The 18,787-nt window shown below is 40.2% G+C and overlaps 1 protein-coding gene across 1 annotated transcript; it reads right to left on the reverse strand.

Annotated features, from left to right (window-relative positions):
* Window positions 1-89: 89 nt before the first annotated feature.
* Window positions 90-3,464, reverse strand: LOC113307943 (protein N-terminal asparagine amidohydrolase-like). The gene is made up of 9 exons (XM_026556414.1): window positions 3,224-3,464; window positions 2,662-2,847; window positions 2,152-2,216; window positions 1,961-2,060; window positions 1,833-1,871; window positions 1,530-1,721; window positions 1,209-1,387; window positions 934-1,053; window positions 90-397 (listed from the first exon to the last, which is right to left on the reverse strand). Exons 1-9 carry the CDS (start codon window positions 3,266-3,268, stop codon window positions 289-291), a joined length of 1,035 nt encoding a protein of 344 aa, XP_026412199.1. The 5' UTR covers window positions 3,269-3,464; the 3' UTR covers window positions 90-288.
* Window positions 3,465-18,787: the final 15,323 nt, after the last annotated feature.

Genomic DNA, 18,787 nt, shown 5'->3' on the forward strand with positions numbered 1-18,787 from the left:
TAGGCTTGTGGGTTCCACTGTGGGTTGATTAGTAAAGTTATTTATATACAAAAAATTGGATAGGCGATCAAAAAAAAAAAAAAAAAAAATTGGAGATCACAACAAATTTTTGATAAATTAGGATTTGTCTTGATGAACCAACTAAAAGGATCAATATTTTCTTTATGAAGAATTATAACAATGTCCAATATAAAAATAAAAACTTAAAAATGGGACCAACTATACTTGACCAAGATGATGAGTATACAATCATAATTACGAGCTTGGACTCTGCCTCATCTGCTTAGGCTACTCGGCCTTAATCCAATCTCCACTGGCAGTTCTCTTGAAGATGCGTGGTTTCCTCATAGGAAATGTTTCTCTCCAATTCGGGTGTTGGATCAAATAATCAAACAACCTACAGAAATGGTATGATTTTAGTTACAGCCTTAAATTTATAAGTGTGATTCACCTCGAGAAAATGTGTTATATTGTAACCCGAATTTGATCCAAGTAACATTTCAGAATTGAAGTTTGAGAACAGTCCAAATTTTTGTTTGAAGGATCTACATGATAAGGGCTCATCCTTATAGATACAAATTTGGATCTTCTCATTGTTACCCCACAGGCCAGTGCAACAATTGTGCATAATAAAAGTGGTATACATGGGTTATATCCATACAACACTAGCGCTACATAAGCAAGCAAACCTAGCCTCTCCATTCATTGTATAAAAAAGTGCATGCCCATTGCACATATTGAATCTGCTAGACTTAGGGACCAGGTCATGGTAATAGGAGAATTTAATCTCGACCGATATCGAAAGACAAAGATCATTCTCTGATAATCACATGATCATAGATGAGAGTGGAATTAGGTATTTATGGACAGTGGGATATGATACGAGTTTTAGAAAATGTGCAGGCAAAAGGCTCGTTAAACAGCTATAGGTACCTTCTATGGTTGTCCACGAAATCCGGTCCCTCAGCAGAAGGTGAAGTAGAACAATTGAGGAGGATATCGGAGTCAGAAAGTTGTTGCAAAGAAAGAGCGTATTCTTTCCAACGAAGATTCCTAGATAAACATGACAGTGTACACAGGTGTTAGAGTCCTTCAGAAACATGGCAGTATATCCAAGCGTTAGTTAAAGAGCATTGAAACAAAGAGGGTGATAATTTGAAAAATCCGATTTTGGTTGCTTCTTAAGGTATAGAGTGCAACAAACTTACCAAGAACAGGGAGCGATCTGATACTGGTCACTGTGGCTATCATACGTCTCCAGTAACTTGCCCTTCCAACTTGGATCTGAATATGAAACAGTCACCCGGATCCTCCTAACTATTTCATCTGGGCATCTTGAACTTCTGTCAAAACTAGCAGGCCTCACTGACCCGGAGGAGGTCTCTACCTAAGAAAACATAAACAACTCTGTAACTGAAGTTTCTTCTAAGATACTATATATTACAAGGGTAACTTACTCCAACTAATGACTTGAACCACTCTAGCAAATTTGACAGGGAAGGAAATCATAAAGTTGAATATCATCTCACCATGAACCCATTGAATACAGGATACACATTTCCGTCAGAATCTCGCATAGTATTATGCCCTAATACACAAAATGTTTGGATATGAAATTTGTTTCCTTTGTTCTGCAAAGCTTCAATTATTTTTGAACATAAAGGAATTGAGTGATTATATAATTCCAATTCGCTTTCTGATCCACTGCTTCCGCTGGTTTGCTTCACAAGTAATGAATAGACGTGCTTCAGTTACATTGTCATAGTGCCATCTAAGTGTGAAAACAAATAAAAATTGACAACCCAAGACTAGGGACAAGATTGTGGCCAAACATTGGTTACAGCATCTTCAAAGGCACCGACTATATGCACCTGCAGTTCACATCCTTGAGATAGTTAAGTCCATGCAGGAAATACCAAATACAAAAACAAAAACACTTTCTAATAAGTAGAAACCGCACATCCAGCTCTGCATTTGAGTTCTGATCAATGAGTAATGACAACATCTGAGTGAGACCCAGATCAACAACCTCTGGAGAATCCACATGGGCAATAGAGGTCCTGCATGCAGGGGAAACAGAAGAACAAGCAATTGTCTTGGTTATTACAACTACGATGTTGAACTTATTAGATATTTGAAATCATGTCTTACCATCCAGTCTTCTGGTTGCGAATGACGATCCCCACACACGTGGTAGCTTCATCTGTTCCAACCAACTATTAATTTGAAAAAGATAACACCCAACGATTGTTAAATCAAAAAGATGAATCTGTCAAGTAATATTGTAAATTCGTGGTCCATATGGAAAGCTGCACTTGATCTGGATGATATAATGTCGATTTATGTCAGAGTGGCACAATATCAGCCCTCTTACGGATAGCAAGAGTGAACTTAATGACCAAATGCTTTGTAGGGATAGATAGAATACCAAAAGCAATAATTTGGGTAATGGTCAGACCGTACACCCACTAAGATGATCTAGTTCCAATCCCAATAAATTATGTTCTACTTCTTATTCTTTCCTACTGCAATGGTCAGACCATTCACCCACTTAGATGCAGATCTAAAGTAGGCGTTGACATTGCAAAGGCAGGATATAGATAATCAGCTATCTTTTTCTGTTCACATTTAAACTACTACATACTCTTCCAAAGAACTTACCTCCACAAGAGCAGGATCAACAGTTGCATACTCTCTTTGAAAAACATAAACATGCTTAGCCGGTGTTGACCTCTCCCCTCTAAACCCTTCCATAACTGAAACCTTCATCACTGGAATAGCTTTCAATTTATTTGAAGCAGACACGAGAAATGGGTGTTCTAACAAAGCAATCAAGTCTTCAATTCCCTGATTATAAGAAAGTTCTCAAGGTCAGAATCATACACAGAAATTTACTGCTTTAGGAGCTTAAGGCTTGAGTTGTATCCTAAGAGAACACATCAACGTTTACTAGTAAATTGGCCGATAAGACGATAATCGGCTCGTGTGAAGATTGCAGACTAATTGAAAACAGGTCAAAACTATTCATCAAGAAAGAAACCCTAAAACTGAAATCAATTTGAGATTAATGCTATAAGTGATGGTTAAGTTAGGGGTTTTATCTTTTGTTCGAAACAAATCAGATTGATCGGGAAACAAATTATTGCATCTTGATAAATAAATCAATTGAGAAGTCAAACTTCAAAGTTTAGGGAGAACGAAAGGAGACCGAGGATTTAATTACCTGAGATGAACCAGTTGAAAAAGGGATCCCATCAACGAAGATCATGATTCTATTTCAGGGTTGAATTTCAAGGTCGGCGAACTGATGATCAAAAATAATTTTTTCCAGTGGAGTAGTTAGTTTGATGGCTTCCGATTTCTGGAAAACTGGCGCCAATTTGAAAACTTGCCCATCTATCTATCGTCTGACTCTGGCGTTGCTATCACGCAACCACGGAGACTTTCAAGTTCCCCGGTGTGAGCATCTGGTGTGGATCAAAAATTAGTTAAAAAAAAATTAGAGCAGTGCAATCCCGCGTGACTTTGCGAATGCCTTCCGGCTTGAGCGGCTTCTAAACCGTCAAATCACGATCTCCCACATTTAAAATCCAGATCTGAAAACCTTGAAACCTTTAAGAAAAGTGGCGGGTCATACACTAAATGTAAATCCAGCCGTTCATCAACGTCTTAGAAGTCGATTGAGCGGGAAGTCATCCCGTCAAGTTATGCGGGATAGCATTGGTCAAAAAATTATCTCGGTACTGAACATACTCGTGCCCCTACCACCACGCGCACACACAGATTTGTAAGGGTTTACTCAATGTAGGGTTCTCATGAGTAATGAGGTGCATCACGCGCACACACAGATTTATAGGGGTTTACCCAATGTAGGGTTCACATGAGATATGAGGTGCGGGATATATCACAAGATTTTGATTATTTATTTGGATCAGAATATTGTTCGTATGTGGATCTCAAATTTTGTGCACTAACAACAACTAGTGTGGAAAAAATAGACACTTTCTCGAATTGACAAAGAAAATTCCTGTTCGGTCGAGTCAGTTCCTCTCCTTTCAGTCGAGTGACTTCGTCCCTCTCAGTCTAGGGTACATTATTTATATCTTCTTACTTTTGAACCCCAATAAATATATCCTTATACAACTGTTTGAGGGTGAAAACGGTTTCTGCTGATTTCGGTAATTTCGCGTGAGTGGGTGAGAAACGAGTCTAAACCATAAACAATGTACTGCAAGGGAGTACTTTAGATTCGAGAGATCAATTTGTACAAATCCGGCCTAAACCAAGAAATGGTCGTTCCAGACTTGCTTCGGTCACAAAGTGAAGGAGAAGGGTTGGTTTTAGGGAGGGAAGCGAAGAAAGTGTTGAGACCAGAATAGTTGATTCTGGAAGAGTAGTTGTTTGACTTGTATCAGAAAGTGAAAGCTAACAAATGGGAAAGCTAGCAAGTGATTTCTGAGTGTTGTATGCTTATTGAGACACGGTGTTGAGAGACGTGTATCTGAGACTGATTAGGAAACTCTCAGTTATACACGTCTCTTAGAGTCTGTTAAGGAAAGTCTAATCAATGAGACTTCTAAGCTCGGTAAGAACACGTATCTTAGAGTCTGTTAAGGAAAGTCTCAACCAATGAGACTTTTAAGCTCGGTAAGAAATCTAAGGATCCGAGACTGATTAGGAAGATGGTTTAATTGGGACTCTTAAGGTCGGTCTAGAAGAGAGTCGTATTAGGAAAGAAGTTATTTCTATCCCAAGTATTGAATCATATATAATTCGTTGTAAAGAGTTAGAGAAAGAATAATACAAAAGATATCAAATTCTTAACATGGCATCGAGAGCCAGTTTTGAAACCTCAAAAAAAAAAAAATAAAAAAAAAATAAAAAAAAAAAGGAAGAAGAAGGATGGTCAATGAGATTGAATCATCAAAAAGTAAGATGGTGGAATATGATACACAGAAGAAGAATCCTGTATATCATCTAGGATCGAGTGATGGACCAGGAACTATCATCACGCCAATAGTTATGAGAGGAAATAATTATGATGAATGGGCTAGAGCCATAAGAAGATCGCTGATAGCCAAGAGAAAATATGGTTTCATTGATGGAACTATTAAGCGACCTGAGGATCCAGATCAGTTAGAAGAATGGATAGCAGTGCAATCAACGTTGGTGTCATGGATTGCTAACACGTTGGAGTTGTCAGTAAGATCAACCCTGGGAGATTATGAGGATGCAAGTCTATTATGGGCACACTTGAAGAGAAGATTTTGCGTTGTTAGTGGGACAAGAATATGTCAACTAAAAGCATCTTTAAGTGACTGTAAACAGAAGAAAACAGAGGGAGTTGCTATATATTTTGGAAGATTGAACAAAATATGGGATGAGATGGTGACTTATATGAAGATACCGCAATGCAAGTGTGGACAGTGTACATGTAATATTGCATCTCAGGTTAGTATGTTAAGAGAAGAAGATTTCTTGCACTATTTTCTGATTGGGTTGGATTCTGTATACAGTTCTTTGCGTGAACAATTGCTTGCAAGGGAACCATTGCCGTCTGTAGATGTTGCATATCAAACCATTGTGAACTCAGAACGCCTGAAGATTGGAGATGGAGCAGTACCTACAGAGATGCAGGAGAATGTTATGGCCTTCAAGGTGCAAGCTGATCAACGACTACTTAATAGTGCTTATAATCCCACCAAGTACTGCAAAACTTGCAGCGGACAAGGACACTCTGATGATGGCTGTTTTAAGATCATTGGATATCCAGAATGGTGGGGAGACAGGCCGAAGAATGGCAGAGGAGGAAGAACTGGAGGAAGAGGACGTGCGGGAAGAGGAGGTAGAGGACAAGGAGGTAATCCTGTCCGTGCTCATAACCTGCATGTTTCGGCAACAAAAGATAGTGCTGGTACGTCATCAGCTGATGAAACGTCTCTAGTAGGAGTTACAGCAGCACAGGTTCAACAGGTGATGGAGTTTTTAAACTCAAGAAAATCGGGTTCTCATCTACAAGGTAAAAAGAATGAAACCTCTTGGATTGTTGACACAGGAGCAACAAACCATGTTACGTATGAACTTCTTAACATGATAAATGTAAGAGATATTAGGGCATGTTCGGTTGGATTGCCTGATGGAAAGTATGCATCCTCTGAGAAAATAGGAACTATGATTCTTCCTGGTGGATTGAAACTTGAAAACGTACTTTATGTGCCAAAGATAACCTGTAACCTAATTTCAGTCACACAACTTATTGATGAGATGAGTTGTATTATTCAGTGTACTAACAAATTATGTCTTATACAGGACCGGTTTACGAGGAGGATGATTGGAGTGGCTGAGAGACAAGGTGGACTATATATTTTCTGTGGTGTGCCGCATGTTGAAGTTATGGCTGTGCGTGAAGATACATATGAGTTGTGGCATCAACGTATGGGACATCCATCAGAGAAAGTTTTGCAGAAGTTGCAAGGTGTTAGTAAATTAATTAAGAAGAATAATGATGCTTGTGATATTTGCCCCCGAGCAAAGCATCGTAGAAGCAGCTTTTCTAGTAGTTTGAGTAAATCAAATTGTATTTTTGATTTAGTTCATATAGATTTATGGAGTCCTTATAAGATCCATTCATCATGTGGAGCTCAATATTTTCTGACAATAGTGGATGATTTTTCAAGAGGTGTTTGGATTTATTTAATTCGGAATAAAACAGAGGTTGAATCAATATTTCGTGAATTTGTTGCTCTTGTGAAGCGTCAATTTAACAAAGATATTAAAATTGTTAGAAGTGATAATGGGACGGAATTTAATGCATTACGTGGTTATTTTAAGACTAATGGAATAGTCTTTGAGACATCATGTGTAGGTACTCCTCAACAAAATGGAAGAGTAGAGAGAAAACATCAACATATAATGAATGTAGCAAGGGCTTTAAGATTTCAAGCAAGCTTGCCAAAATGGTTTTGGGGAGAGTGTGCATTGACAGCAGCGTACTTGATAAATCGTACGCCTACACCTATCCTAAATAATAAAACACCGTATGAAGTATTGTTTGGAAAACCACCTATATATAAACAATTGAAGGTGTTTGGGTGTTTGTGTTATGTACATGATCAAAATAGTAAAGGAGATAAGTTTGCTAGTCGAGGACGGAGGTGTGTGTTTCTTGGCTATCCATATGGTAGGAAGGCATGGCAAGTTTATGATCTACACACAAGAAAATTTATGGTGTCTCGAGATGTAAAATTCTATGAGACACAATTTCCATTTAAGACTGAGATGAATGGTAATATAGTTGAGGCAGATATGATGGAGAGCTCTAGAAGTCATATAGCAACTAATGTTGCTGGGACTGCAACTGAGACTGATCAGTCTGGTGAAGAATGGAGTGATGACGAAGAGTGCATAGTCGCTGATGGTGAAGAAACTGCAGAAAAACAGCGGCAGACGGATGAAGATGTCGCAGTGCAAACTGCAACACCTGTTGAAGATGTCGTTGTTCAGCAAGATGTCGCTGTTCAACGTCAGACTACAACTGCAGGAAAACAGGCAGTTGTGACAAATGATGGACAAGCCACAGATGCTGCAGTTGGGAATGATGATTTAGGTAAGGGGAAGCGTCAGAAGATTCCCTCGAGTAGGCTGAAAGGTTTTGTGACACACACCATTAGAGAAAATAGTCCATCTCACTCTCAATCATCACAGTCATCATCCTCAGGTACACCCTATCCTTTGACATATTATGTTAGTTGTGACAGGTTTTCTGACATGCATAAAAATTATATTGTTGCATTATCTGCAAAGTCTGAGCCGAGGAATTTCAGAGAGGCAATGAAACATCCAGGTTGGAGGAAAGCAATGGCAGAATAAATACGGGCCTTAGAAGAACAAGGCACGTGGGATCTAACAGAATTGCCACCTGGTAAGAAAGCTTTAGGAGGTAAGTGGATATATACGGAAAAGTATGATGAAAATGGGAGTTTGGTGCGTTTAAAGGCGAGACTTGTGATTTTTGGAAATCATCAAGTTGAAGGATTAGATTACAATGAAACGTTTGCACCAGTGGCAAAAATGACAACTGTTCGTATGTTCTTGGCTGTTGCTGCAGCTAAACAGTGGAATGTGCATCAGATGGATGTGCATAATGCGTTCTTACATGGAGATTTGGAAGAGGAGGTATATATGAAAATACCACCTGGATTTGCTAAGGGTAACCCTCATATGGTGTGTAAGATGAAGAAATCGTTGTATGTCCTAAAACAAGCACCGCGGTGTTGGTTTGCGAAGCTGTCAACTGCATTGAAGAATTATGGGTTTCGGCAATCGTACTCAGATTATTCTCTTTTTACTATGATGAAGGGAAAAATGCAACTTAATGTGCTGGTGTATGTTGATGATTTGATTATTGCAGGAAATGATCTAGTTGAGCTTACACAATTTAAAGCATACTTGGGTCAATGTTTTAAGATGAAAGATTTAGGAAAGTTGAAATACTTCCTAGGATTGGAAGTGGCTCGTAGTAAACAAGGTTTTTACATTTGCCAGAGAAAGTATGCGTTGGATATTATAATGGAGACAGGTTTATTGGGTGCGAAACCTGCAGAATTTCCTATTGAAACCAATCATCGTCTTGCTTTAGCAACAGGAGATTTGCTTTATGATGTAGAAAAATATAGAAGATTGGTTGGGCGTTTGATCTATTTATCTGTCACCAGACCAGATCTTGCTTACTCAGTACATATCTTATCTCAGTTTATGCAACGACCTAGAATGGAGCATTGGGAAGCAGCACTTCGTGTGGTTAGATATTTAAAGAAGAATCCTGGACAAGGAATTCTGTTGCGCTCTGATAGTAGTTTAACCTTGAGAGGTTGGTGTGATTCAGATTGGGCAAGTTTTCCTTTAACTAGGCGCTCACTGACGGGATGGTTTGTTTGTTTTGGAGATTCGCCAATATCCTGGAAGACTAAGAAGCAACCAACTGTGTCTCGTAGCTCGGCTGAAGCGGAATACCGTTCCATGGCGGCAGCTACATGTGAATTAAAATGGTTGAAACAATTACTCAGTGATATGGGGGTTTACCATACACAAGCTATGAGTCTTCTTTGCGATAGTCAATCAGCTTTATATATTACGAAGAACCCTGTTTTTCATGAACGAACGAAACATATTGAAGTGGACTGTCATCTAGTCAGGGATGCGATAATACAGAAGATTATTCTACCTTCTTATACTCCTACCACCATGCAGTTGGCGGATATATTCACAAAGTCGTTGGGAAGAGCTCAGTTTCATGCTATTTTGTCCAAGATGGGCATTTGTGACCTGCATGCTCCGTCTTGAGGGGGGTATTGAGACATGGTGTTGAGAGACGTGTATCTGAGACTGATTAGGAAACTCTCAGTTATACACGTCTCTTAGAGTCTGTTAAGGAAAGTCTAATCAATGAGACTTCTAAGCTCGGTAAGAACACGTATCTTAGAGTCTGTTAAGGAAAGTCTCAACCAATGAGACTTCTAAGCTCGGTAAGAAATCTAAGGATCCGAGACTGATTAGGAAGATGGTTTAATTGGGACCCTTAAGGTCGGTCTAGAAGAGAGTCGTATTAGGAAAGAAGTTATTTCTTTCCCAAGTATTGAATCATATATAATTCGTTGTAAAGAGTTAGAGAAAGAATAATACAAAAGATATCAAATTCTTAACAATGCTCCTGACCAAAACTTGTCGTTTTGTGGAAATAGGTAAGACCTGTTTATACAAGTCGTAAGTCGTAACCCAAACGTACTCTGGTCTCGTAAGAAATAGAAACGGTTGAGTAAAGTGGAAGGAGGTGGTAACGGGTAACGTCTGGAATTGATGTTCCATAATGAAAGAAACGTTTCACCATTATTCCTTGCATTTACTAACCGACTAATTCTTATGACACTTTCTTGTAACGGGCGTAGTGTACGCCGCACGCTGTAAACCGCCAAACCAAAACCCTAATGAGCATCCCCCAGTTTGTGACATGTGTTGATGTCTCGAGTGTTTTTGTGGAAAACGTGTAGCATGTTGTTGTTTTTTGGAAAGTTAAGCTTGGGAGATTTGCCGGCTCGGTGGTGACCCTCGACGATCGAGATTTTTCATCTTGAGAGGAAGGGTAGTCGTTGATTATTGCAACCCTTCGTTTTGTAGCCAGCAGCATGAAAGCAAGGCCGGCATGACTTTGACAGAGTTAGGTGTGGCCAAGCTAGGATTTTGGCGTGGTTTAGGCGCGACTAAAAGTCGGGTTTTGGCATAGTTTGGGCGCGACCAAAATTGGGGCTTGGCATTGGGACAAAAGTTGTTGCGTGTTAGCTGGTGACTTTGGACGGGTAAGATCTGTGTCCCAGATGGTAGGATGGTCATTGATTGTTGCGACCCTTCGTTTTGGTAGCTAGTGGTACGAAGGAAAGGCTGACATGGTTTTGGCATAGAGTTGGCGCGGGCAAAATTAGGGTTTTGGGAAAACCGTGGTGTTTGGCCTCGGGCCGCAAGTTTCCATGCGTTTGGTGGCGAACTTGGAGGGCCGAGATCTGCATCTCAGATGGAAGGGTGGCCGTTGATCGTTGCAACCCTTCGTTTGGTAGCCAGCGGCATAGTTTAAAGCCGGCATGGCTTTGGCATAGAGTAGGCGCGGCCAAAATTAGGGTTTTGGGAAAATCGTGGTGTTTGGCCTCGGGCCGCAAGTTTCCATGCATTTGATGGCGAACTTGGAGGGCCGAGATCTGCATCTCAGATGGAAGGGTGGTTGTTGATCGTTGCCACCCTTCGTTTGGTAGCCAGCAGCATAGTTTAAGGCCGACATGGCTTTGGCATAGAGTAGGCGCGGCCAAAATTAGGGTTTGGTGCAAACCGTGATGTTTGGCTTTGGGCCGCAAGTTGCCATGCGTTAGGTGGCGAAATTGTGTGGCTGAGATTTGCATCCCAGAAGGAAGGACAGACGTTGATTATTGCAACCCTTCGTTTTAGCGTGGAGATGTAGCTGACACGGCATGTCATTGGCACATGTGGTGCGGCATGCATGGTTGGCATGCCTTGGCGCGGAGACGTGGCTGGCATGGTGGTGCGGCTGGCATGGTTGGCATGCCTTGGCGCGGAGACGTGGCTGGCATGGTTTGCCATTGGCACGGTGGTGTGGCTGGCATGGTTGGCATGCTTGGCGCGGGGACGTGGCTGGCATGGTTTGCCATTGGCACGGTGGTGCGGCTGGCATGGTTGGCATGCCTTGGCGCGGAGACGTGGCTGGCACGGTTTGCCATTGGCACGGTTGGCATGCCTTAGCTCAGAGACGTGGCTGGCATGGTGGTGCGGCTGGCATGGTTGGCATGCCTTGGCGCAGAGACGTGGATGGCATGGTTTGCCATTGGCACGATAGTGCGTCTGGCATGGTTGGCATGCCTTGGCGCAGAGACGTGGCTGGCATGGTTTGCCATTGGCACGGTGGTGCGGCTGGCATGGTTGGAATGCCTTGTCGCAGAGTGGGAGAATTATGGTTAGGCATATACAGAGGTGATGTCAGTTAATACTGAAGGGTTCTGCCGTTGAACTTGACACATGTATAAAAAAAATGTACCCTGGTAATTCTTAGCAAGCACGCTGATTGATTCAATAAATGCGCTATTGGTCATAGTGATGTCATGTCAGATATACGGTTTTACGATTTTAACGCTAAGCTAAAAACCACCATCAACAACAAAAATAAATATGTCCCTACTTTTTAATAACCTTATCCATTTACAATTAGATTACCTTAATACCCTTACCCATATAATAATTTTCTTTATTTCAAAATGGAACAATTAGATATACGGTCACCTGAGATGTTTTACGGTGACAGGTCATGCCAATTTCCGGTCGGTTTCCGACAACTTTTCGGCGACAATTTTTGGACATATTTTCTACATGGGCCTGGTGGACTTCTTGGTGATGGGCATTTTAAGACTTGACTTAGTTTTGGAAGGGAGAAAAGCTACAAAAGGAGAGAGTTTTCTCCAACTTTGGTATCACGTATTATTCTTGGAGCTTTGGAGATAGCTACAACTAGGGTTTGCTTTCGTTTATTTTTCATCTTCTTCAATTATTTTATGATTATGATTATGATGAAATCCATTATTATGAGTAACTAAACTCAATTATTGGTTATGGGATAAAAGTTGATTTCCAACATGTTATTTGATTCAATGAATTAGTTTTGTCTCAATAATTTATTGTTTATGTTTCATTATTAATATTGTCATATGATTTGAACGCTAGTTTGTTTGAGTCTGGAATCAATTAGATTAGTCTTCATCTCTATTGCTAGATTAGGTTTTTCAATACGAAATAGTTGTTTATCCCTGATTCTAAGTAGCATAATGCCATTATTACTTGCAGTGATACATCTTTTTAATTGCATATGAATCATAACCTTTGTTAAAACGAATTGGTTCTTTTACACGTTTGTTTGCATTGATTAGTCTTATTTCATAGAACTTATTGCTCTTAGGGAGTTAAACTTAATTGTGCGTTTACACTTTAGGTTGCTTTCTAGGTAGATTTCACATTATCATCTTTTAATGTTATTTGTGATAAAATCGGGAAATAAACGGGATACTCTTGCGATCAAGATATCCTAGGACTTTTAGTAGATGAGAGATTAAAATTCCAATTCTAGTCATTGACGAAAATACATGTTTGTGAATGATACTATATCATGACCAATATCTTCTCCTTATTGATTATTCAAATTATTTTATTGATTTCGCTTACTTTTATTGCTTTGTTTATTTAGATAAAACAAACCCCCCCCCCCTTTTGGTTACTAAGAAACTGAAAATTGATAACAACAAAAGCCTCTCTGTGGGAACGAACTCTTTCTTATCACGTACTATATTTATATCTAGTTGAGTGAGAAAGTGAATTATATTTGCACGGCTGACAACCGATCAAATTTTGGCACCGCTGCCGAGGAGGCATACGGCTTGTTACTAAGTTTTTAGTTTCTTATCATCATTTCTGCTTTCATATTTGTTTTTTGTTTTCTTGTCTTGTTTCTCACTTGTTTGCGAGAATTGTTTTCAGGTACCTAATCCCTGGCTTCTAAAGATCGGAACTATCCAAGGTGCGGGATATCTACTCGAAGAGGCACAATACTCCAACCAAGTCAAGACACGACGGAAGAACAAGAGTTAGAAGTGGAAGAAGAATTACAACTAGAAGAAGAACAAGAGGTTCCATTTGTAGAAGAACCACTAGTTGAAGAAGAAGAAGAAGCAATGGGTGATGCAAATCGTACACTCAAGGACTTGACTTCTCATAGGCTTGATGCACAACGGTGGTGTATTGAGACAAACTCAACCTTCGAGATCAAGCCGGGGTTGATTAGAGAGTTACCGAAGTTTCATGGCATGGCGAATGAAGATCCAAACAAGCATCTCATGGATTTCCACAACGTTATCATGGCTATGCTTCCACCGGAGACTAATGCGGATGGAGCAATGTTGAAAGCTTTTCCATTCTCTTTGGCGGACAATGCTAAGGAATGGTTGTATTATTTACCATCCGGAAGTGTCACTACATGGAACGGGTTGAAGAAACTCTTTCTAGAGAGGTATTTTCATGCGTCAAAGGCTACTCAAATTCGCAAAGATATTTGTGGGATAAAGCAACACGTAGGAGAATATTTGTATGAATGTTGGGAGCGATACAAGAGATTGGTGGCAAGCTGTCCACACCACCAATTTAGTGACGTGATGATAATACAATACTTCTACGAAGGTATCCAAACAAGTGATAGATATTTTCTTGATGCAGCGGGTGGTGGTGCACTAGTGAACAAGACGGTGGACCAAGCTACCGAGTTGATTGAAAGCATGGCTGCAAACTCGCAACAATTCTACACAAGAGGTGAACCAATGGTTAGGAGAGTGCATAAAGTTACGGATTCATCATCACACCGTGATCAAAGGATGGATAACATGGAGAAAATGATGCAAAAGATGGCTGCAGTTATTTTACCTTCATATGGTGAAGAGTTGGAGCAAGCTAGTGCGGTCTTTCCAAATCAACAAAGACGGTATGATCCCTACTCCAACACTTACAATCCGGGATGGAGAGATCACCCCAACTTCAGCTATGCGAACAAGCAAGGCGCGGTTCAACAACCTACATTCAACCGTTCGGGTGGATTTCAACCACAACAACAACAATTCCAGCCGCAACAACAACAACAATTTCAGCAACCACAACAATCGATGCAAAATCAAGGTTCCGATATCGATGCAAAGATTCAAACTTTTATGCAAGACATTTCTACCATGTTTAAGGAAAGTCAACAAGAAACTAAGAGTGTTATCAAGGAGTTGCAGACACAAATTGGCTCCATGGCAATTGATATTAACAAGTTGAAGGCACAAAATAGTGGGAAACTCCCTTCTCAACCTATCAACCCAAAAGAGGGTGTCAATGCTATTACGTTGAGAAGTGGTACACAACTTGTGAAACCCGAAATTACTAATTCGGGCAAGGTGGAAACACCAAAGGAGCCGGTTTTGGAGGAAAAGAGGGATTAAATTCCACAAACACCCGAGGTACCTATTCCTAACTCTAAAAATACGGTTTCTACTTATGTTCCTCCTTTACCTTTCCCTCGAAGATTTGCAAGTTCCAAGAAGGCGGAACTAGAAAAGGAGATTTTAGACGTTTTAAAGAAGATTCATGTGAACATACCACTCATTGATGCGATCAAGCAAGTTCGCAAGTATGCGAAAGTGTTGAAGGACTAGTGTACCAATAAGCAAAGGCTCAAAGGTAATGAAGTGCTAAGTGTGGGGGAGAATGCTTCAGCAATCTTACAATACAGACTCCCACTGAAATGTAAGGATCCCGGTAGCTTTGACATTCCAGTCACAATTGGTAACACCACTTTTAACAAAGCTATGTTGGATTTAGGTGCATCCGTAAATGTTATGCCTGCATTTATGTACAATCACTTGAGTTAGGTCCTCTTAAAAAGGCTGGAATTGTATTGCAATTAGCCGATCGCTCTAATGTTTACCCAATGGGTATTGTTGAGGATGTTCTTGTGCAGGTTAATCAACTTGTATTTCCAGCTGACTTTTGCGTGTTAGAGATGAATGAAGGGTCACCGGACTCGTCTCTTCTACTTGGGCGTCCCTTCATGAAAACGGCGAAAACCATTATTGATGTGGATAAAGGAACGCTAACTATGGAGTTTGATGGAGAAACAATACGTTTCAACATTTTCGAGACGATGAGATATCCTAGTGATGTCCACTCTTGTTTCTCCATTGATGTTATGGATACATTGGCACAACAAGTATTTGAATTGAACGGTGATGATGCTTTGGAAACCGTTTTGACTACATCCATGGATAATGGTGTAGAGTGTGGTAATGAAGTCAAGGAAGCCCTTGGTGATCTTAATTCACTACAAGGATGCCCGGAAACTCATAATATCTCTTTTATTTCTTTACCATGCAGTGATGAAAAGCTTGTACCTTCCAATGTTAAATCTCCAAAGTTAGAATTGAAACCTCTTCCCGATCACCTAAAGTACTTATACTTGGGTGACAAGGAAGATTTACCTGTGATTGTTTCTAACAAGCTTAGTGAATTACAGGAGCAAAAACTTCTAAGGGTGCTAAAGAAGTACAAGACGGCCATAGGATGGACAATTGATGATATCAAGGGTATAAGCCCTGCCGTTTGTATGCACAAAATCCGTTTGGAGGACGATGCAAAGCCTATAAGGGAAGCGCAACGTCGTTTGAACCCTCCCATGATGGCAGTTGTGAAAAAGGAGATACTAAAGCTTTTGGACGTGGGTGTTATCTACCCCATATCCAACAACAAGTGGGTGAGCCCAGTACAAGTAGTACCAAAGAAATCAGGTGTGACGGTGGTGGAGAATGATAAGAACGAACTTGTGCCAACTCGTGTGCAAACCGGTTGGAGGGTTTGTATTGATTACAGGAAATTGAATGCCACCACTAGGAAGGATCATTTTCCATTGCCTTTTATTGATCAAATGCTTGAACGTTTAGCTGGACATTCTTATTATTGCTTTCTTGATGGTTATTCAGGTTACAATCAGATTATGATAGCGCCAGAGGATCAAGAGAAAACCACTTTCACTTTTCCTTTCGGTACTTTTGCTTATAGAAGGATGCCTTTTGGCTTGTGCAATGCTCCATCTACCTTTCAAAGGTGTATGGTAAGTATCTTCTCAGAATATGTTGAAAACATAATCGAAGTGTTTATGGATGACTTTAGTGTCTTTGGTGATTCATTTGACCTTTGCTTGCACAACTTGTCATTAATCCTTGAACGATGTGTTGAAACAAATCTTTTGCTAAATTGGGAGAAGTGCCATTTCATGGTAACTCATGGCATAGTTTTAGGCCATATAATATCTTCTAAAGGCTTGGAAGTCGATAAATCTAAAATAGACCTTATTCGTGCTTTAACCCCTCCCACTACGGTGAGGGAGATACGCTCTTTTCTTGGTCATGCAGGTTTTTATCGTAGATTTATCAAGAATTTTTCCAAGATAGCATCACCACTTTGCAACTTATTGCAAAAATATGTGGTTTTTAACTTTGATGAAAAGTGTATGGCGGCATTCAATCGTTTGAAAGAACTTTTGATTTCAGCCCCTATCATTAAACCACCGGATTGGAGCAAGCCTTTTGAGCTCATGTGTGATGCAAGTGATTATACAGTTGGTGCGGTGCTTGGGCAACGTGTGGGGAAGATACCTCATGCTATTTATTATGCTTCTAGAACGTTAAATGAGGCCCAACAAAACTACACAACCACTGAAAAAGAGTTATTAGCTATTTTTTTGCTTTGGAAAAGTTTCGCTCTTATCTAATTGGTACAAAAGTTGTTGTCTTTTCTGATCATGCACACTTAGGTACTTGCTAATGAAGAAAAAGCGAAACCGAGGCTCATACGATGGATTTGCTCTTGCAAGAGTTTGATATTGAAATCAAGGACAAGAAAGGAATTGAGAACACCGTTGCGGATCATTTGAGCCGTCTTGCTGTGGACAAGGAAGCTATCCCATTGCGTGAAAGTTTCCCGGATGAGCAACTATTCTCAATTGCCTTTGGAGACCATGGTATGCTGACATTGTGAACTACTTGGTGTCTAAACAAATCCCAAAGAACTTGTCTCGTGCTGAGAGGGACAAACTTAAGAGGTTAGGGAACCAATACATATGGGATGATCCATACTTATGGAAACAAGGTAGTGACCAAGTATTACGAAGGTGCGTTCCCGAATCGATTTAATTCTATCTTGTCTTTTTGTCACTCCTATGCTTGCGGAGGACATTTTGGGAGTAAGAGAACCGCTCACAAGGTACTTGAAAGCGGTTTCTATTGGCCAACCTTGTTTAAAGATGCATATATTTTGTACAACTTGTGATAGGTGCCAAAGAACAGGCAATCTAGGTGCCCGAAATCAAATGCCACAAACTTTTATTCAATTTATTGAAGTTTTCGATGTATGGGGTATTGATTTTATGGGTCCTTTTGTCAACTCTCATGGGAATTTTTATATCTTACTTGCTGTTGATTATTTCCAAATGGGTGGAAGCTAAGGCCACCCCGACTAATGATTCTAAAGTGGTTTCAGATTTTGTGCAAGCTAATATCTTTGCAAGGTTTGGAATTCCAAGAGCCATAATTAGCGATGGGGGTTCTCACTTCAAAAACAGGATCTTACAAACCTTGTTGAAGAAGTACAATGTGTCGCACAAGATTGCAACACCTTATCATCCCCAAACAAATGGACAAGCCGAGGTTTCAACCGGGAGGTGAAATCCATTCTAGAGAAGACGGTGAACCCAACAAGGAAAGATTGGAGCATGCGACTTAATGATGCTTTGTGGGCTTATAGAACCGCATACAAGACACCTATCGGGATGTCTCCCTTTAGGCTTGTGTATGGTAAACCTTGTCATTTACCCGTTGAAATTGAGCATAAGGCGTTTTGGGCTATTAAGCAATGCAATATGGAGATGGATGGGGCTGGAAAGCAAAGGAAGTTACAACTCCAAGAGCTAGAGGAGCTTCGCAATGATGCATTTGAAAGCTCACGCATTTATAAGAGAAAAACGAAGCATTTCATGATAACATGATTTCTAGGAAACAATTTTGCATTGGGCAGAAAGTGCTTTTGTTTAATTCTCGCTTGCATTTATTTCCGGGTAAATTAAGGTCACGTTGGATTGGACCTTTTATTGTTACTAATGTGTTTTCTCATGGTGCAGTGGAAATTCGTAGCATAGCTACAGGCAAGGAACTTAAAGTTAATGGGCACCGGTTGAAACCATATTATGAGAATTTCACTTCCGAAGTGGTGGAAGGAGCTAACTTTGTGGATGCACTCCCTCTGGAGGAGGCATAGAAAGCAAGGAGATAGTCGGGCTGACGACTTTAAACCAAGCGCTAAATGGGAGGCAACCCATAGGATGAGTATTTCTTGTCTTGTATTTATTTCTTGTCGTTTTTAGTTTTTTCTTGTCTGTTTTTGTTTTTATTTTATTTTTTTCTGATTTCTTGTCATTATATAGATTTCCCACCTTGACTTTCTTTGGACGATTCAATTTACATTGAGGACAATGTAAAGTTTAAGTGTGGGGGAGTGGTTAAGCATTTGCATTGTAAAATTTTCATTTTTCAACTTTTTGTGAAATAGTGAATAAGAAAACTCCAACTTGTGGTTAGTTTAGAGTCACATAGTATACATGTCGCTAAGA

The sequence above is a fragment of the Papaver somniferum genome, chromosome 9, assembly GCF_003573695.1.
Source record: "Papaver somniferum cultivar HN1 chromosome 9, ASM357369v1, whole genome shotgun sequence".
In the NCBI taxonomy this organism is placed as follows: Eukaryota; Viridiplantae; Streptophyta; class Magnoliopsida; order Ranunculales; family Papaveraceae; genus Papaver; species Papaver somniferum.

Excerpts from the sequence above, each read along its gene's own strand:
- LOC113307943 (XM_026556414.1), bottom strand. The coding sequence starts at position 3,268 with ATGATCTTCGTTGATGGGATCCCTTTTTCAACTGGTTCATCTCAG. Across the intron at positions 2,217-2,661 it reads TTGATCCTGCTCTTGTGGAG|TTGGTTGGAACAGATGAAGC; the intron begins GTAAGTTCTTTG and ends TCAAATTAATAG. Across the intron at positions 398-933 it reads TTCGTGGACAACCATAGAAG|GTTGTTTGATTATTTGATCC; the intron begins GTACCTATAGCT and ends CCATTTCTGTAG.